At 41.8% G+C, this 22,235-nt stretch overlaps 1 protein-coding gene across 1 annotated transcript in view; it reads right to left on the bottom strand.

The window, feature by feature from the left end:
- The window catches only part of UBAC2 (UBA domain containing 2), a 203,858-nt gene that overhangs the window by 175,392 nt on the left and 6,231 nt on the right, over positions 1-22,235 (bottom strand). Inside the window, exon 2 of the mRNA XM_004704276.2 lies at positions 96-223. Coding sequence (XP_004704333.1) covers positions 96-223 — 128 coding nt within the window. The remainder of the gene's footprint in view (positions 1-95; positions 224-22,235) is intronic.

Here is a 22,235-nt window from a genome sequence, read left to right as displayed (position 1 = left end):
TTTAGGGGCACTGGGTGACTAGTAGTCGAGGCAGAAAAGTTAGTGAAAACAAAACGGCCCCTTCCCCTTCTCAGACGCCAATGAGGCCAGCTCACCTGGAAGTCGTTTTTAACAGCCTGGAGGTCATACAGGAAGAACTTCTGACAGTGTGGCAGGAGAAGGGCCAGTAAAAGGGACAGGGCACTGGGAACCAGTAGAAGACTCTTAGACAGAGGTGCCTTATCTGGAGAGGAAAAAAGAAAAACACTTTGGTATGACTGTTCCTGGGACTTAAAAAGGCTGAAAACCAAGGGAATACACTTCTTTTGGATGAAATTTAAGGCAAAATCCAGAAACTCTGAAATGCAGTTCTTATTAACCTGTATTTTCAAAGCATCTACCTGCAAAGGTCCATGACCAGCGTACCCTGGGAAACGAACGCACGGGTGTGTGTGTGTATGCTATCAAATCAACCTGTTAGTTCTGAGAATGGCCAGGACTCAGACACATACATAAACATATTTATTAAATGAACATTTAAAAAGCTGAAAGTGTGAACTCTGCTAAATCCCTCTGCTGGGATATTCCATCAGGTGGGCACCTGCAGCCTGAGGCATTCCTACTTTGAGAGCCTGAGATGACTTCCATGACTTGTTCCAAAGTAACCCCACTCCTCTTGCCCCTTGATCTTGTCATTTACAGGTAAGTACAGCGAGACTTTCTCACATACTTCGGACATGTCATCAGGAGGAGCCAGTCCTTGGAAAAGGACATCATGCTTTGTATAGGAGAGAGCCAGGGAAAGAGGAAGACCCTTCGTGAGATGAGTCACCATCTCTGAATGATGAGCTCAAATAGAGGACTGATTGTGAGGATGGAGCTGGGCCGGGCAGGATCATTGTTGTAAATTGGGTCACTATGCACAGAAAGCAAGTCAACAGACCCTAACAACAATAATATGATGTAAATACACTGTCCAAGGACATCTGGAATATTTTAGAAATATTATAACCACCTCACTCTACTTACTGGTATGAAAGGAAGCAAATTATGTTTTATTTAAGCTCAACTTTTTTTTTTCTTTTTCTTTTTTTTTTAAAACATTTTATTAAGGGCTCATACAACTGTTATCACAATCCATACACACATCAATTGTGTAAAGCGCATTTGTACATCATTCTCAAAACACTTTCTCTCCACTTAAACCCCTGACATTACAGGAACTATATGTGACCTCCTCCCTGGGGGACAGATAACCGAAAAGTGGGTGAAGGGAGACATCAGACAGGGCAAGATATGACAAAATAACAATTTATAAACTATCAAGGGCTCATGAGGGAGGGGGGAGGGGGGAGTGGGGAGGGAGGGGAAAAAAATGAAGCTCAACATTTTTGTTGAGAGACAATACCAGTGTTTCCTGACTCAGAGACATCTCATCCTAACATATCAATCACTAAATCAAAATGCACACTCTTGGTAGACATGCAGGCAGCCCCTGCTCTCCCTCCTGGTCTTCCTTCAGTTCCCCCAATAGTATTTCCACGCTTTCCTTGCTCAGGCACTGAAAACCAGCACCTGACGCAACACACTGAATTGACCTATGGGAAAGGGGAAAGGCTGCAAGAATAGAAAGGGTCCTAGACTTGGAGTTTGAAAAACCAAAGTTTGATCTTTGCTGTGACACGTCCTTTGTTTGCCCTTGGACACATTTCCTGACCTTTCTGAGAATCACTTGCCTCCTCTGATCACGTCAAAAAATCACAGGGGAATTGTGAGAATGAAACAATGTAGACATGGTTAGCTAGAGTGCCCATCCAATAGTGGGTGCTCAAAGCATAATGAATCTAGTTCTATAAAACCACTGAAGCAACTTTCTCTCCATGGGAATAAGCGCTCTAGATCAAACTCAGACTCCCCATCCTCAAGTCAATTCTGATTCACAGGGATCCTATAGGCCAACAGAACTGACCCTTTGGGTTTCCATGGAGTGAGTGGTGGATTCAAACCACTGACATTTTGGTTAGCAGCCAACTCGTAATCCACTACTACACTAGGACTCCTACTACTCTCTATAGAAATAACCTTATAATCCCTGGGTGATACAAACAGTCAATGTGCAAAGCTGCTAACCAGAAGCTGGAAGTTTAAATAGAACCAGAGGCACCTCAGAAAAAAGGCTTGGCAATCTGCTGTCAAGAACAATCAGCCACTGAAGACCCTATATAGGACATTCTACTCTGTCACACACAGGACCACAGTTAGTGGCCGCATTCGTCAGTAGCCGGTTTGGTATGGACTATCCACAGTTCATAAACACACCAGTGTTCAGAACCCACGTGGTACAGGAGGTTTGGTTATAAAAGAATAGCAGAAACACTGAACCTCATTGAAAAACAAAGGGCAGTATTTACCCAACATCAAAGTTTAGAAGTTAAGAAAGAAAGAGGAATGGAAATAGGAAGCAAAGGGAGAAAGTAGGATAAGTGAGGGTATATTGCAGGGATTGCAATAGATAAGTTGAAGCAAAATGTGCACTAATTGCTGAATGTAAACCTATGATCTGCTCCATAAACCTTCACCTAATTCGCAATAAAGTTAAAAGAAAATAATTGATTCTTTATATATATATATATATATATATATATATATTGTAAAATATTTTTTTTTTTTTTTTAATTTTTTTTTAACATTTTATTAGGGGCTCATACAACGGTTATCCCAATCCATACACACATCAATTGTGTAAAGCGCATTTGTACATCGTTTCTCAAAACATTTTCTCAACAGCACACTTACTCCCTTATCTAACCTTTATGAAGTCTTCAAATGATAGCTCAATTTCCACTTTACTTTTGGCCTAAGGCTTACTCTCATCTGCAGCTTTGTTTGCATACAATACTTTAAGTAGAACTCTGTATATGTGTTGCCTGCCCCAATATATTAAAGATTCCTAAAGAGCAGGAACATGCCCTTAATCTTCTATCTATAGATCAGAAAGTCTAGCGCCTTGCTCATAAGAAATGTTCAGATAATCAATAGTAAGACCACAGAAAAGTAGTCATGATTAGCAGTATTCTCAGACTGTCCAAGGTACTCTAATCTTGCACTCCAAAGAAATCCCCTGCGGATAAGTTTATCAGTTACAGTTGATATTGTGGTTATTGCTTAAGTACATAAAAATAGTCCAATTGTTTCCTCTCTGGTAAGGTTTCGCAAACATCTGAATTAGAACCCTATGATCTTCTCTTCGTGGCCAAGATACACTCAAGGCTTTATGGACTCTAAAAGCTAACAGTGCTAACAAAGGGTTCGTTCCCCACTGCTTAGGACCTGAAAGTAGGAAAAGCTAGCACGATGGCTCTGAGCTGGACCCTCTTAAATTCCATCTTGAGCAATTTATGCCTCAGTTTGTCTCATTTACAAAATGGGGATATTAAAACCCACCTCCAAGTATTGTGAGAAATAAAGAATACTGAGAGAGAGAGGGAAAGCTGCTGTTACCACCACCACCACACTCCTGCAGAGCACTCTAAACTCAAACTCACGAGTCGATTCTGACTCAGCTCCCTTATTATTCTGAATGGCCTAAGATAGAGCAGGAAATGAACCAAACGGCCCTTCCATGGAGTCCCAGTGGCATAGTGCGTTATGAGTTGGGATGCTAACTGCAAGGTCAGTAATTAACCAGTCACTCTATAGAAGAAAGACGAGGCTTTTTGCTCCTGTAAAGATTCACTGTCTCAGAAACCCACAAGGGCAGCTTCTACTCTGTCCTTCAGGGTCATGACAAGTTGGAATTGACTCGATAGCAGTGAGTTGAGGCCTTTCTCATCAACACTTGTATTTACTCCAAGGGATGAGCTAGGTGCACCAAGGGTCTATATCTCTCTTTGAGAAAGGGATCAGATTCTTCCTGACCCTTATTTGCTTGCCACAGCGCAACTCAATATTACTTTAGAAAACCACACAACCGGGCTGTAAGATTTCTCTACATATTCATAGCCTCAAATCTCACACTGAGAGTCAATACTGACCAGCAATCATACTGTCTCTAATTGAAAAGCATAATTAATATGCTCCCCAGGTTTTTATTTTATACCACTTCCTCTTCCTCTCAAACCTCCTTGCTTTACATTCCTAATTTCATGTCACCAAATGACTAAATTAAGGACTTGATACCAATCATCCAACCAACATTAATAAGCATGGGGATGTGGTGGGTTACGAGTTGGGCTGGTAACTACAAGGTCAGCAGTTCAAAATCACCAGTTGCTGTGTGAGAGAAAGATAAGGTTTTCTCCTCCCATAAAAGTTAGTCTCAGACACCCACCCACAGGAGCAGTTCTCTCCTGTCCTCTGGGGTCACTGTGAGTCGGCATGGACCTGATGGCAGTGAGCTGGAGTTGGGAGTACTCTCCAGGGTGTTGTGGTGATGGGGGTAGCAGCAGTAGCCCTCCCTCTCTTGAGGGTTTGTTTTTTACTATATATCATGTAAGGAGCCTGGTGACAGAATACTTAAGTGTTGAACCCACAGAGTTTTGATAAATATTTGGTGAATGAGTAAATTACATAGTTTAAATCCTAAAAAAAAATTATATATATGTGTGTGTGTGTGTGTGTGTACATAGAAAGAGAGTAAATACTACCCTCTCCAAATTTATGCATGAGAAAATTGTAGCTCTGAGAATAAGTTACCTCTCCAAGATCATAGTATTCATTAGCCTGAAAACAAAGAGTAAAGTAAAGGCCTGCATGCAGATACTTCATTTTGGAATATAATCCCATGGAGGAGTGAGGGGCCTGGGGAAGGAACATCAATACAAGTCCATGAGCAAATCAGCCTTTGCTATGAGTAACACAGGTTTCTGGTGGTGATCAGGCCTCAGAACTTTCATTCACCAAGGAAACAGAGAAAGCACTTTCATCCATCACCTTCCATCCCTCGAGTCCTTCTGGAGTGGCCAGAGGCGGGAAAGCCTATGAAAGGATCAGAGAGATGACCATAGCCAAACCAGACGAGTTTATACCCAACAAGACTCTGAGGAAGTGGCTGGAATAAGAGGTGAGGCCGAGAATGCTGACATGAGGCACAAGAAGAGGCACCAAAAGAATGTCTACTGAGTGGCAGAGCTGGCTGCCTATGACGTCCACACCACAGAACCAATGAAACTGCTTCCTCTTGCCCTACCATCCCACAGTCCGAATGAATTTCACCCACATAGATAGTCACAAACAGCAATAACAGCAGGCAAGGGATCCTCAGTAGTGCAACGAAAGTAAATGCATTTGAGTGGAAATATTAAACACTGAACTCTGCAAAAGATGCACAACACAGGTGGATCAAATCTTAAACATTACAGCCTTAGAAACCCAATGGGCCATTCTACTCTGAGTCGGAATCAACTTGACAGCAACTGATAAGTGGAAGGGGAAGTCAAAAAGTACTGCTCCACAAACTTTTATTAGTATTTTAAGTCATTTTATTGGGGGCTCATAGAACTCTTATCACAATCCATACATACATCCACTGTGTCAAGCACATTTGTACATTTGTTGCCATCATCATTTTCAAAATATTTTCTTTCTACTTGAGCCCTTGGTATCAGCTCAATTTTTTTCCCTCCACCCTCCCTCCCTCAGGAACCCTTGATAATTTATAAATTATTAGTATTTTATCATGTCTTACACTGTCTACTGTCTGATGTCTCCCTTCACCCACTTTTCTCTTGTCCATCCCCCAGGGAGGGGGTTATATGTAGATCATTGTGATCAGTTCCCCCCCCACCTTACCCTTAGCCTCCTGGCATTGCTACTCTCATTATTGGTCCTTATGGGTTTATCTGTCCTGGATCCCCTGTGTTTCCAGCTCTGATTTGTACCTGTGTACATCCTCTAGTCTAGCCGGATTTGTGAGGTAGAATTGGGATCATGATAGAGGTGGGGAGGAAGCATTAAAGAACTAGAAGAAAGTTGGATGTTTCATTGGCTCATCTCCCTGCGACTCTTCTGTAGGGGGATGTCCAGTTGTCTACAGATGGGCTTTGGGTCTCCACTCCACACTACCCCTCATTCACAATGATATGATTTTTTGTTCTTTGATACCTGATCCTATCGACACCTTGAGATCACACAGGCTGGTGGGTTTCTTCCATGTGGGCTTTGTTGATTCTGAGCTAGACAGTTACTTGCTTATCTTCAAGCCTTTAAGACCCCAGATGCTGTACCTTTTGACAGGCGGCCATCATCAGCTTTCTTCACCACTTTTGCTTATGCACCTGCTTTGTCTTCAGTGATCGTGTCGGGAAGGTGAACATCATGGAATTCCAGTTTAATAGAACAAAGTGTTCTTGCATTGAGGGACTACTTGAGTAGAAGCCCAATGTCCATTTGCGACCTTAATACTAAACCTATAAATATATGCACATAGATCGATTTTCTCATCGTCATATATAAATATATTTTACATGTGTACATGCCTGTATTTAGATCTCTATAAATGCCCTTTGCCTCTAGTTCTTTCCTCTATTTACTTTTACTTTCCTCTTGTGCCACTATTATGTTCAGCCTTCATTTGAGTTTCAGTAATTCCTCTCAGTTACAATTCCCTGGATCATGTCCTACCAGGCCTTCTACACCCTCCTCACCATCGATTTCGGATCACTTGTTGTTCTCTTGTCCCTGGGTTTGTTAACAACCAGTTCCTTTCCCCCGCCTCTCCCTCCCCCATGGCCCCCTGGAACCATCAATCCAGTTGTTTTCTCTTCCAGATTGTTTATCCTGCCTATCTTATCTAGATAGACCAGCAGAGAAAATAATACGCACAAAAACAAGACAGAGCAAAAGAAAGCAACAAGAGAAAACAAAACAACAACAAAAAAAACCAACAACAAAAAAAGAGAAAAGCCTGTAAATAGTTCAAGGTCTACACAGAAACTTTCATTAAGTTATTCTTTCTAGTTCTCCTCTGTCTGGGTCTCTAATCTCTCTACTGCTTCCCTAAAGAAGTCTGTACTTATCAATTTACACCATGTCAAAAGTGCGTTGGGGGATCCTCAAGGAACTCAAATTGTGTCCCTTTCTATGTTCTTTGAATTTGGGGAACAAAAGGAAGTCTGCAGAGGCAAGATCAGGGCTGTAGGATAGACAGCTAAGGATCCCCAATGAAATCCTCTTATGACAGCCCCTGCTACCCTCAAAGAACAAGCAGGAGCATTGTTATAAGAGAAAAAACAATTCCTCGGTGCAACCTTCCTGGCCTTTTTCTCACCACTCCAGTTTCAAGTTTCTCAAAACTTCTTCCATGATCATCCTTCATCCTTTAAGAAAATCTATCAATAACCCTTCGGGTCCTAAAAAGCACTCACCATAACCCTCTGAGCTGAAGTCTTTAACTTGAACTGAACTGGTCCAGCAGATAACCTCAGAAGCCACTGCTTTGATTGGGCCTTTTTTTTTTTTTGAAGGTACCGAAATGAGACTAAGGAAAGCACATCACTAAGAGAAGTTGTCTGTAGTCGTTCACTGAGGTAAAGACATGTTTTGTTTGAATAAACCTGTGCATGTGTGAATTATGACCCTGTTAGCAATCTTTTTTTTTTACTCCCCTTTGTCTAATGGCAGTAAAAAAAAACCCTCTAATGCTATTACTGGTTTTGTTTTTAAATACATAAAACTATATGGGGTTTCTTAAGAACCGACAAAATATTAATGGTGGTAATTTCTGGATAATCTCTGACATAGTTTATTGTGCCAGCCTGGCCGATAAACACAAGTGGGATTAACTGAAGGGCGGTGAGATAAATGGCTCGGTGAGCCTCACCTTTCTTGTCTCTCGCTCTGTGATCATCGGACCAGTGTGCGGCTGCCTTGCTTGTTCTGTGCCTCAATTTATAGGCTACACTACCTGTGGGACGCCTAGCCTGTGAACTGTGTCGTTTTAAATTGAGGTCCCTTTAAGACATCTCTGGAGCTGGGACTGGCAGTTGGTGACCTGCCTTGTGTTGGCTGCTGTGCTGACATAGCCTAGCTCTCTCTATATATAGAGAGGAAAACCTGACAGCCGACTGGACATGAAGGACTGCTAGTGTCTCACAACTCTCTCTCACAGGAGTGAGTTGCACTAAGCCACTTGTAGTGCTTTATAATATAACTGTTCATTTCTTGTTATATATCTAATTATCTTTATAAATAAATATATTAAATTATCAGCGATTTGGTTTTATCTCTCTAGAGAACCCTGTCTAACACAATCTCCTAATAGATAATTTTTATTTTTAAATAGAAATCTATTTTAAGAATTCAAATAAGCAATTTATGTTTATCTAGTTGCTAAATTAATAAAAAAAATTCATAAAATCTTTAAGCGTTGAGATGGGGTAAGTCACTAGCCAACTTTGGGCCTCTATGCTAGTGCAGCAGGAAGTGGTTCATGTATAATGAACACCAACAGTGATCAAACAAAAGGTTTAAAGAAAATCACTCTCTACAACAGGATGTTCCATCTATAAAAATAGGGGTTACAAATTTTGAGAATAGAAGACACATCATCTTAAAAGGAAAAACACAAGCTAGATGGCACCATTAATATAAAATACGGAAGCTGAAGATGCTTCCTTTTGGGATATTCACCTCCTCTAACTTCTCTTTGGCATGGCTGCCATACACAGCCATTTCTTCTGGCAATGAATGTCAATCATTGCCAGACACTGCTACTGTGTATTATCCAAAAATAATTATTATAGTACATGGGGATTACTTATTATGTTCTCGGCACTATACTATAAAAAGCTCTTCTGGGAAAAAAAAGCTCTTCTGTGTAATACCATCCCTAAGAGTCCTTATAACAATCCTGAGGAAGGAATCATCTACATGCGCTACATGACAAAACAGACTAAGAGATTAAACAATTTGCCCAATTGTTAGTTATAGTGAGAACAGGGTTTCTGGCTACCCAAAACCCTTGTTCTATTTGCTGGCCCTATAGGTTCATCGATCCTGGGTTTCATCTACCAAAAGACATATAACACAACTTCAAGAGGGAGACCCTAATGTCATAACACCCCTGAGATAAACCCTACAATGAACAAACTAAAGCAAAACTAAACAAGACAAAAGTACTGAAAATGCTGAGAACCAGATCAGGTCCAGCATGCATCAGAGGGGGAATTAACTGACAAAGTTTTAACTGTTTCAAGTCAGGTTTATCCCTTTGATCTTCTATACTCATCTCTCCCATGCACTCTGTTTAGTAACCACTTTCCTCCCATCCATTATTATGGGTAGAGGGAGATCACGGGAGGCTTATTTCCTATGTAGTTCCCACAAATGAATCTTGGGCTCCCACTGTCATCCACAGTCTTCTGCAAACCAGATTCTCACAATTTAGGCTCTGAGGAATAAAATTCTGATACACACTACAACAAGAATGAACCCTGACAATCTAAGGCTAAATGAAAGAAATCAGATAGAAAAGCCAGGTAATACATGGCTCCATTTAGAGAGGTGTACAATAGGCAAAAGCAGAGGGACAGAAAACAGACCAGCAGTTGACGAGGGCTGAGGGGAGAGGACAATGTGTATGGAGTTCTTTGGGGCACAGTGACTGCTCAGGAACCGAACAGTAGTGCTTGATGGCTGCACAACGCTGTGCATGTACTGGAAGCTGCTGACTTGTATACTTTAAAATGGTGACTTTTATGCTATGTGCATTTTTACCTCAAATTAAAATGCATCTTTCAGGGCTGGAAGACCCTCACTGCAGGTCTTACAAAGCTTAGCCACGTGGGCTGGTGCAGAAGCATTCAAACTGGAGAGAAACATGTGGGAGATAAAGAGAGAGACCGTAAACGAGCAGCACTGCTGGTCCCCACAAGTCAGCCCCTAAAAACTCACCAACACTCCAGTGTGGTTCACACTCTTAAGAGCAGGGGCCCCTTCTTCTACCACAGTACAGGTCTTCCCGTTTCTGACTACTTGCCATTTGGTGAATGACTCAAGCTCCCTTTAAGTTTTTCATCAGAAAAACTTAATCTAAACTCCAAAAGATGAAAGTGTGGAAGTCACAAAAATGCATTGTCCCCTGCATTTCAAAAGCCACCACCTTCACACCATCCTGGTTGATTCTTTGGGCTTATGAACTTCCTGAGAGAACACTTAGCAAAACTTCTCCTTAGCGACCAAGGAGCAGCTCCTTGTGACCATCTCCACACAGACTGCTCAGCAACAGTCCCAAGTTTATGTCACTCCTGCTTTCCTACAGCGTTTGGAAGTGGAATGCTGAAAGCAACCCACAAATCCCCCACTAGTTCCTAATGCCTGGGGGGAGATTCAATAACAGGCTACCTGTCACAGTGACCACTCCTCGTCCAGGTCCCTAAGCACAGTGACTGGCTGAAAGGTTGGCTTAGGAGGCCAGCTAATAAAGAACTGTTATCAGATGCAATGGTTACCAAATTTATCAGGAAAACACGCAGGAGGATATGGAGCAATGTTCAGGACGGAAGGAGTGATCAAAGAAGAGGATTTGTCCTCTAGATTAAAAAAGCAAAATGTATTGTACGCCTGTAATATTTAGACATGCAAATCAAGAACAAATAATGAGCAATTAAATCTAAAAAGGGAACTCTAAAATGGAGCCTAGCATAGAAGTTTGCATCCCAGAGGAAAAGGATGTAAACCTGCAAATCATCAGCCATGGGATGAGGCTTGAGGCATGAGGCCTGTGTCTCTTCAGTTGGGACATGCCAGCAGTTTGACCACTTGGTATGTTTATACCTCTCAGGGGGGTTTTATGCAAACATGAACTCCTTCATGGCCAGTGGTTACAAAAAGCTGTGGTGTGTTTTTTTTTAAGTGTTCATTAGACAAGCAATATATAATAGTGAAACTGTCATTTTAAAAGCCAAGGGTTGTATGAAAGTTATGACCATTGTACATAGTATGAGGTACATCACTGAAACAGTACTGTCTTAATTCCAAAAGACAGTAAATCCAGAAGCTTGTTGAACATTCTGGACCCGTACAATACACTTGGAGAGAGAAGACAAAGTCATTTTTAAATGGATTAACATCTGATATAAGTGGCAAGAAAATGTGTCATACATTCAAATGTCTAGGGGGCCTAGAAGGGTGTCGTGAAATTGGGGAGATAGCAAAAAGTAAAGCATATGCTCAGGAGATACGTTTTTGTTGCCTAAGAATTCAGCCCTAATGTTGCCAGCTAGCCTACCTCAAAAGAGGGCAGAGGTCTAGGTTTCTGTCTGAACTGTCCCAATTGTAAAATTCTGACAAATCACTATGCTCTCTCCCCTTCCTATCGTAGACACACACACACACACACACACACACACACACACACACACACACACACATTCCGCATGTGCACACCGAATTAAACACAACTGAGGGCTGTCTTTTTTCAGCATCTCACTTAGGGAAGTACGACTGAGGTCAGTGCCTATCAGTATAATGCTCATTTAAGACACAAGGCCAAGTACAGTGAAAATACCCTGGTGGTGTGGTGGGTCACAAACTGGGCTGCTAGCCTCCAGGTCAGCAGCTGGACATGACCTGACACTCCGTGGGAGAAAGATGAGGCTGTTTGATCTTGTAAAGATGTACAGCATCAGAGGCCCACAGGGCCAGTTTTAGTCTGTCCTATAGAGTCACCCTGAGTTGAAATCAACTCAATGGCTGTGAGTTTTTGGTGAAAATACTACTGATAAAAGCTCTGTGACAAGTTGGGGAAGGTTCTATAAAAAGCATTTGCCTCAAAGTCAATTTCAATTCATGGTGACTCCAAGTGTGTCAGAACAGAACTGTGCTCCTTGAAGTTTACAGTAACTCACTCGCTGCCACTTAGTCAATCCAACTCATAGTGACCCGCTAAGGCAGGGAAGAATTGACCCAGTGAGTTTCTGAAACTGAACCTCTATGGGAATCGAAAGCCTCACCTTTCTCCGAAGGAGTAGATGGTGGTTTCAAACTGATGACCTTGTGGTTAGCACTATGCTACCAGGGTTCTCGGGTTTTCAATGGCTGGTTTTTTAGAAATAGATCTCCAGGTCTTTCTTTTGACCTGTAGCTAAGCGGCTGAGTGCATTAGTCATTTGTACTGCCCATCATGGTACTATGACATATGAAAAGATAAACAGGAAGGGGAGAGATAGCTGTTTTAGCAGATTTTTTTTAACATACACTAAAGTAGTCAAACAGATGACAAACAGAACACATATCTGCAAGATACAGAAACCATATGGCTGATTTTGAAGTTATGATGGTCCAAGAGGCCTCTTTCATGTCTCTCTGGTGATAATGCCTAAGAGAACAAACTTAAAATCCTTTAACTTTGGACTTGGAAACAAATGTTCAACATCTAGTCCAGGCGTCCTCAAACTACAGCCGGCGGGCCACTTGTGGCCCACCGAGGACATTTATCTGGCCCATGGGTGTTTTTGCCCGTTTGTTTTTTTACTTCCAAATAAGATATGTGCAGTGTCCACAGGAATTTGTCCATAGTTTTTTTTTAAACTACAGTCCAACCTCCAATGGGTCTGAGGGACAGTGAACTGGCCCCGTTTAAAAAGTTTGAGGACCCCTGATCTAGTCTGTGAGTAGATGTTGAGAATATTGGAGAGGAGGGCAAGTCCGACATGATGCTATATGAATTTCAAAAGGAGGAGTCAAATAAAAGTAATGACACAAACAACAAAGAGCTAGATCAATTGCCAGTTCAAGAAAGCAGCCTTAGCACATTTTATCTATTTTCCTCCTTTCCCAAGTTGTAAAAGAGCTCTCAAACCACTGGAAAATGAACCCTCAAACCACTGGAAAGAAGCATGTCCTTCCCAAGGCGTCTAGCGAAGCAGTTACATGAAGACCAACCCCTGAATAGAAGCCTGAGCAGCCATCGGATTCATATAAGCTGCTTCCAAACACCAATCACTCCCAGGAGAGTCCCTTTAAACCATCTCACTACGATTTACTTAAAAACTGGGCTCTAGAGGGTATTTTCTATCACTATAGTAAATGGAACAGTGTTACTCTGTCAGCGGTAGTGTTATGGTAAAAATGAATACAATAATAACAAAACTGAGTTGTGAAATTCTAACTACTATTACTGACAGAAAGCTCCTGGTAGGTAGATCCGCCTCCTGTTTTCTTTGAAACTAGAGATATTGAAGGGGTTTTCCAGACTCCCAACTGAGACTTTCTCTTTGACATAATCAGGACTAAGGCTCTTCCCCCAAACCCCAGCCTCAAGACACATTCACACATAATCTATCCCAATGGAACTATGCCGGTTGGTTTGTAAGGAGGAATCTGTCCTCAGAATAAAACACAAAAATTAAGAATTGTGCTGCAAAGACAGAGGGCAATGTGCTTCAATGGGGCATCTAAGCAAAAAAAGTAGGAAAGAACCTGGGATAACTTCCAAAGGACATCATTCTGTAGACTCCTAGGGAATGATGAGAGGAGTGGTAAAAATGGCAGCTTTACTCCCGCGGAAGTAAAGTCAACAAAAAGAGCTAAAGCCCAGTAACTTTGGCAATCGTAGAAAACTCTCACGGTGGCTTGCTGCTGACAGCTCCCCACCTCTGCACCCTCTATGGAAGGAAACCAGAACTGCTTTTACACTTATGGCGGGGGGGCCTCTCGGGGAGAAAGAACTGCAAGCAAAGAGGAAACCATTATCTGCAGCAAAAGACTTCAGTCCGTTACCGCTATCCAAGAGGGGCAAACAAGGCTTGAGAAAGTTCACCACCCGCACACCCAAGGGAAAACTTACTCCAGGGGCAGAGGACAAGGAAGCCATGGAGAAAAGAAGGATACAGATTTAAGATTTTATAGAGAGTGCCAGCTAAGTGTGCACCTAAAGTGATGAGGAAATAGAAACTCTCCCTTCATCTACCACATCCAGATTCCTTGGTTCTACAATAAACATAGTCGGAATAATAATGTCAATATAGCTGTTGGTTTTCATATTCTATATATAATCAAAGCTTGAGTAACATTAAAGAGCAGACTGGAAACACACATCTACAATTCAGATATCAGGAATTAAAGTACAGAAGAGGTATACCTAGTTCTGGTCTTATTTTCTCATTTCATGGCAGTCTACTGATTATGGTAAAAATTGGCAAATCAAGAAATATGGGAGACTTGTGTTTGTGATTTAAATTGATCAAGGAAACCACTACAGTGTGGACCAAGCCAACACTGAAAGATAAAGGAGAGGTGAGAGGAATGCAATTCTTCGGCTCTTATTGTGGGGAATATATAAGAATTAGTAAGGAAGCACAAAGACATCATTTAACGCTGTAATATTAATTATCAGAAGAGTCAACAGTGTCCAGAGTGTTGTGTCACTGGAAAAATTGATGATGTTACCAGCGCAGTCAATCGCCTTATACCCCAGGGGGATGATTAACAATGTTTTACTTCTCTCTTTCTTTGGGGTTTTGTTTTCCTACCTTTAGTTTGCTTGGATTTTGTTATCTGCTAGTTAGCTTATCGCTGTTGTTGGGGTAGCTGGTCTTATGGGGTTTTGATTTTGATACAATATGACCGCCATGCATATCCCAGGGACAAGCAGATGGATTCTACAGCCCCACTTAACGCTAGCCCCAATCCAAGAAAAATGAGTTCTGACAGCATAGCCCTGCTCAATACTGACCTTCATAAAATGATCACTGAAGATAAGAGTGCTACAACAAAGTATGTTAAAGAAAGCAGATGGTGCCCAGCTATCAATCAGAATAGTGTCTGGGGTCTTGAAGGCTTGTATTCAAACAAGCAGCCATCTAAGTGAGGAGTCAACCAAATCCACATGGAAGAAGCATACCAACCTATGTGATCCAAAAAAGACAATAACAAAATTCAAAAATGACAAAGGGAAAAGTATCAGAGCCTAAATTATGAACACCCAATTTGTAGAATGCTATAGAGGACAGTGGGAGCCCAACACGGATCAGCAGAGTATCTAGTCAGATTAAGTGGCTGGCAGATCCCTCTAGTTACAGGCAAGAGTCTCAAACGGTTTACTATCAGGTAGAGATCACTGTAATTGTGATTATACTGGATCAAACTTGATAGCTGACCAGTTGGCCTCCCTCTTGACCCAAACTGAAATTGTTCTAGTTGCAAGTACTTCTTGCTTGTTCCATAACAAAAATTCTTTCCTGGCTTTTTAAACACTAATGGTGGTCTTTTCTTTGTTATGCATTATTTGTATTTTTGTCTTTGTATTATTATGACTTTATCCTTCCCACTTTGTTTGTTTCTTATTGTTTCCGTTGGGTTCTCCAGTTTGTGAAGCACAGGAGTAGATGCATAGAGATAATACCTAATGCAAGGGTTTATAGGAGGGGGGTGGGGAGTGGGAGGCAGGAAGGATGAGGGGGTTGGAGGAGCAAACAAAGTATACAGGGGAGAGGGGGGAGAACTGATGGTGATTACACAACTCATTGTAAGACACTTAACCATGAAAAAAATTTTCTAACATTGATTGGAGTAGTGATTGTTAAATTCTTCTTGATATGGTTAAACCGTTGAATTGCATGATATGTGGATTATGTGCCAATAAAACTGTGATAAAAGAAAAAGAATCAATGAAAAGGGAACTTAAAAATGGTTACTCCAAGGATTTCTAATTTGGGAGAAGAGTTGGTAAATTGATGCTTTGTCCTTATTTATTTTTACTATATGTATGTATTACTTTAATAAAAATTATATAAATGTGCGTATACAAGGAAAAACCAGAAAATAGCTCTGCTGGGCGGAGCTTTCGTAGTACGCATTTCATAGTATGTAAAGGTGAAATGTCGATTGATGACAACCTCGTTCTGGATGTCCCGTCAACTTCCCAAATGGATGAAAATATCAACTCTGAGTGCATTTGGAGTTTTTCCCAGCAGGTCAGACTGTTAATCCAGCTTTCTATTTAGAGGTTCTAAAAATATTGCATAACAGTGTGCGACAAAAAAGGCCTGATTTGTGGCAGGCGGCGACTGGTTTTGCCACAACAACAATCCGCTTGCTCACATAGCCATCTCAATGTGCCAGCTTTTGGCAAAAAATAGCATGCCTCTCTTGCCCCACACACCTTACTCACCTGACCTCGCTCTGTGCAACTTCTTTTTGTTTCTGCGAATGAAGAAGGACCTGAAAGGACAGCAATTTGATGGCATAGGAGAGGTGAAGAAAAATATGAGGGAGGTGCTGTTATCCATGTAAACAGATGAGTTCGAGAAATGTTTTCAAGAATGGGATCGCAGATTTGACAAATGTTATTAAGTGTAATGGAGAGTACTTTGAAGGCGATAAGGTTGTTTTGCAGATAAATTTAAATACATAGCTTTTTTGGGGGGGGTTCCAGTTTATTTTGGGTACCCCTTCATACAGATCATACTCATTATTCACCTTCTTTATGTTCTAAAGAGTTACCACAAACACTGAATTACTGAATATTGAACTACTGCTCTTCAGGGAGATAAAGGATGAGGTTTCAAATGTTTTGTGATCAAAACATTTTTAACAACCAAATTAACCAATCAAGACTTAAGTCTGTCTTAAGTGTATTTCTATTCAAAGTCATTGAGATAGTTTATTGTGCCAGCCTGGCCGATAAACACATGTGGGATTAATTGAAGGGCAGGAGATAAATGGGTCGGCGAGCCATGCCTTTCTTGTTTCTCACTCTTTGATCATCGGACCAGTGTACGGCTGCCTTGCTTGTTCTGTGCCTCAATTTGCAAGCTACACTACCTGTAGACACCTAACCTGTGGACTGTGCCGCTGTAATTTGAGGCTCCTTTAAGACCTGGGCTTCGTCACACAATTGGAATTTACATCTCTTGAGCTGGGGACTGACTGTTGGTGACCTGGCTAACAGTTGGTGACCTGCCTTGCTGTTTGCTGCCTGTGCCGGGAGAATCTGAATCTCTCTACAAAGGACTACCTGGCGGCCCTCAAGACTTGAAGGATTGCCAGTGTCTCACAACTCTCTAACACGTTTGAATTATACTGAGCTATTTGTACTGTTTTATAATTTAACTGTTTATTTCTTGTGTTATATATCTATCTATCTGTATAACTGCTTTATAGTTTAACTGTTTATTTCTTGTTATATGTCTATCTGTATAAATATATATATATATATAATTATTAGCAATCTGGTTTTGTCTCTCTAGAGAACCCTAACAGTCATCTTATTAATATAACCTGTTAATTAATTAGCATCAAATTTGTAGCCAAAGGTCTGAATAAAGCTTATCAAGCACACATTTTCTCCTTGTTATCTAGTGCTGCTGCTAACACAAATCCAATATGCAAATTTAAAAACGTTAATAAACTTATTTCCTCACAGTTTAGGAGGTTAGGAGTCTCAGTTCTGAGCACCAGCTCTAGGGGAAGGCTCTCAATCCTGACTCTGGAGGAAGGGACTGTCTCTTTGGCTCCTGCTTCCTGACTCGGTGGCAATCTCCATGGAGCTTTATATCAGGCTTTCCCCATCTCTGCTTGCTTACTCATTGCCATCAAGCAAGTAAAGTGGAGTAATTCAGGAAGTTGGGCTTGCAGACCCATGGAGCTTGATGCCTTTGGGTTGAGGGTTCCAGGGAAGTATAAGTGATAAGCCCTTTGAGCATTTCACAGGACACCTGAATAAACATTAGCAGACCTGAATAAACTCAACCCTAAGTATTTCTCACTAGCATTACAACTTGTTAACTTCCTTAATAAACCCTTCAATCATGAGTTTTGTCTGTGAGTTCTGTGCAGCCACTGCAATGTATACTAGAACATAGAGATAAAATTGAGAACATTAATTAAGACAACAACAACAAAATTGGTTTCCATCTCAATGGTGTGTGGATTTCAGTTAACATGTCACCCTGGGTAATGAAGAGAATCTGAGTATTGAAAGGGTTGAACCCAGCTGGGTCTCCCCAAGATACACCTAGCTGGTTGTGTTAGGTAGCTAACATAGGGACTGGGGCATCCGTTGTGCATGCACAGAGGTTTGAGATTCCGCCCAGGAAGGGGTGGTACACTTAGATGGGTGTTACACCTGGATGGGCCTATCTGGGCCAGGTGAATTCAATTCAGCCAATGGGGTCGACCAGGATCGTCGAGCACGCCTCCCAGCAGAGGACCTGAAAAGCCAGAATCCAGAGCCTTGCAGCCCCTTCTGCTTCTCAAGCTGCTCCTCTGAGGCCATGCAGATCTCCTCTGGCCTCAGGACTGTACATGTGGGTGTGAAGTACCCTGAGGTGCCTGTGTAAACCTAGAGCTTCTTTTACCTTTCATAAAACTCACTTGGATCACAATCAGGCTTCGGAGTGAAGTCTTTCTCGTGAGGAGCCAAGGACCAAGGTATATCTCTCCCACAAGAGAGATCTAACAGTTGTCTACCTACTGATCCCTTACAATCTACTCTCTATCCTATGATTCACTTCATACCTCACAAGAGCTGGTTTGGTCCTCGCTGAAACTGCTCTCCTTAAAATAACTAATAACCTATATAAGCCAAATACAGTGGACACTCTGAGGATATAAGAGTTAGGAATGAAGTAGATCGGGTATAATGGGGAAAATTCCACCCCAAAATACACTGTTGACTTTCTGTGCCCCATAGCTTTGAATAGGACTTTCCTTGGAAATAACTGATTAACATGGGGTCATACTGGGGTATGGTGGGTCTTGATCTAACGACTAGCACCCTTTTAAAAAGAGAAGAGACAGACACATAGGGATAACTAACATCCATGTGAAAATGTGACAGAACCTGGAATTGTTCTGCCTTAAATGACGGAACACCTAAGGCTACCAGATGCTGACATCAACAAGCAAGGATGTCCTCAAAGAAATTTCAGAGAAAGCTTTGTCCTGCTGAAACCTTAAGTCCAAAATTTTCTCCTGTCATTTATTTTTATAATTTTTATTGTGAACTGAGTACAGGTTTACTAAGCAGATTATCAGTTTGAAACTCAACAACACATACATTTTGTTTCATCTTATGCATTGCCCTCCCCTCAATGTACCAACACTTATCCCTTTTCCTGCCACTTTCATTCCTAACTCTTCTGAACTCTGTCCTTGGGCAAACGCTGGCCTCCTGATTTCAAATGGTTGATTATTGTGATGTCATCATCAAACTCTTGATCCATCTTATCTCCCACTTTGTCAGTCCATTTCTGGCATCTCTTTCTTCCATACTTATCCAGTTTGGACCTCATAGTTAGATTTCTAAATTATAATCTCATCAGGACTCTCACAGCCCTGTTACTCCGAAGATATAGTCAATTAATATGGCCCTTCTAGCCTTAATTCCTTATGTGATGCATTATAATTCTGGATTCTATGCCTATGCTGTGCTCTCACTTTGGAGGGAGTTCTCTGTTACAGGATTAAGGTGGAGTTAAGTCCTGACCTTAGTAGAAGGTGTGAACCAAACCACATCCTTTGTTTCCTTGGGGGCATGGTCAAGACTACTTGAGTAGAAGGTGGGGCTTAAGACACCATCCTTCATTTTCCTTGGCAGAATAGTCAGCTAAAAGACAAACCACACCACCATTAAAGCCATTCCTCATTATATAAGAGTCATCTGGGACACAGAGAAGAATCGCAGGACCATTTAGATTACAGCAGTTCTCAACCTGTGGGTCGAGACCCCTTTGGGGGGTCAAATGACCCTTTCACAGGGATCTCCTAGAACCATCAGAAAACACATTTCTGAAGGTCTTAGGAACCAAGACACCACTCCTCTATCCGTCTCCAGACAGGTCCGCCCACATGCAGATACGCCCACATACCAGTACCCTGCTTGAAGACTGTTAGCCGGGCTACCCCATGCTTCAAGACAAAATTTCATAATTATATATTGTTTTTTGATTAATCACTATGCTTTGTGTTCAATTTGTAACAATGAAAATACATCCTGCCTATCAGATATTTACATTACGATTCATAACAGTAGCAAAATTACATTATGAAGTAGCAATGAAAATATTATGGTTGGAGGTCACCACAACATAAGGATCTGCATTAAAGGGTTTGGCATTAGGAAGGTTGAGAACGACTGATTTAGAAGAACATGTCTGAAATCTTTATCTGAAGTGGTGGAGGTCACCAAGACCATAAGCACCAGATTGTGGCATGGAGACTCAGGAGCAGCGTTGAGACTATGGGCTACCTTCTCTTCATCTGGCCCAAGACTACGAAACTACAAGACAGAATAACAGGTGGGCTGGCTTCCGGGCCCATGGAGGCAAAAGCCACAGGACCACATGGCTGAGTGACTGACGACTGACAGCTGCTGTCTAAGGAGAGGTGTTGCTGTGGAACAGGGACTGTATCCTTACTGTTTGCTGATCCTGACTTGTGGTAACGACCCTAATAAATCCCCTTTATTGTTAGTATTGTCTTTGTGGCTACTACAACAAATTACCAAATCCACCAGAGAAGTAAAGTGTCATGGGAGGAAAGGTTGGTGTCAGAATAGGTAGAGAAGGCAAGTCTGGCTCCTGTCTAGGGGCAGTAGGAAAACCAGAGGAGATCAGATATGGCCACCTCCATTATCATTAACTGCAACTCCTATCCTGAAACACTCCAAGTTTGTGTAAGTCCTGGCACTATAGTGGGTTACCCATTAGGCTGCTAAATGTAAGGAAGGCTTATTAGCAACCTGCAATATGCAAATGGCACAACCTTGCTGCTAAAATCCAGGAGGGCTTGAAGTACTTGCAAATGAAAATCAGGGATTACAATTCAATGTAGAGAAAACCAAAATCTTCACAAATGAACCAATAGATAACATCATGATAAATGAAGATTGAAGTTGTCAAAGATTTCATTTTATATAGATCTACAACCAATGCTCACAGAAGCTGCAGTCAAGAAATCAAGTGACATATTATGACATTGGTCAAAACTGCTGCACAAGACCTCTGTAAAGTGTTAAAATGCAAAAACTGTCATTTTGAAGGCTAAGGTATGCTTGACCCAAGCCATGGTATCTTTAATCATCTCATATGTATGTGGCAGCTAGACAAAGACTAAGGAAGATAGAAGAAGAAATGATTCATCTGAATTATGGTGCTGGAGAAAAATCTTGAAAGTACCATGGGCTGGCAGAAGAACAAACAAATCTGCCTTGGAGGAAATACAGCCAGAGTGCTCCTTAAAAGCAAAGATGATGAGTCTTTTTATCGTGTACTTTGGACATGTTATCACAACTATCCCCTAAAAAAGGATATCATCCTTGGTGAGTGAAAATGAAAAAGATCTTCAACAAGATGGATTGGCACAGGGGCTGCAACAATGGGCTCAAACATAACAATTGTGAGGACGGCACAGGACAGGCAGTGCTTCATCCACTTTGGATTGCAAGTGGCTCAATGGCACCTAACAACTAACACAACCACCTACCTGCTTAAACATCGCTGGAATCCTCCCCTTCTCTCTAGCCATTCCCATTGCTACTACTTTACCCAAGACATTCAGCATCTTACCACTCAACCAATGAAACAGCCATCACCCACTGCTCTCTGCCCCTGCTGCTGGCCACCCTCTTGCTCTGATCTACATCCATCAGAATTTCTACATCCATCAGAATTTCCTGGGGAGCCTTTAAAACTACAGAATTCTGATGCCCTCATTAGCCTTTCTGAATCTGATTGGGGGGGTGGGAGTTTCTGATAGGGGGAGGGAAGGCACTACCCAGGAACCTATAAACTCATTCAGTTGCCTGGTGGGACCGGGAGAACATTTAGAAACCACTGGTCCCATCCTAGCAGCCATCGTCCATCTTCCTCCCACGGCTATGAGACACTACTGCCTAGTGCTCTAGACTGTGGGCACATTGTGGTGCCACTGTGGTTAAAGAGCTCATCTGCTAACCAAATCACCAGCAGTGTGAACCGACCAGCTGCTCTGCAGAAGCGTGGCAGTGCTTCTATAAAGATTACAGCTATGGAAACCCTCGGGGGCAGTTCTACTCTGTCCAGTAGTGTCACTGTGAGCTGGAGCCACTTGACAGCAGTGGGTTTTGTATTTGGGCTCTAGATCATCACCGCCTCTGCCTTCTGGGGACTTTGCGCTATCACCCTTTCCTGTTGTCAACCTAGCCCTCCCTCCCCCTCTCCCTCCCCTCATTACCACTGAAACAAGTTACTCAAGAAACTTTCCCTTGAAACCTTTAATTACCTCTAACTACAGCTCACTTCCCCTTCCTTTTATATGCAAGGTTCTTGAAGACA

Source organism: Echinops telfairi, unplaced genomic scaffold (genome assembly GCF_000313985.2).
Source record: "Echinops telfairi isolate 266 unplaced genomic scaffold, ASM31398v2 ScPeMD7_7467;HRSCAF=8505_0, whole genome shotgun sequence".
Lineage (NCBI taxonomy): Eukaryota > Metazoa > Chordata > Mammalia > Afrosoricida > Tenrecidae > Echinops > Echinops telfairi.
This window is presented reverse-complemented; position numbering and strand designations above follow the sequence as displayed.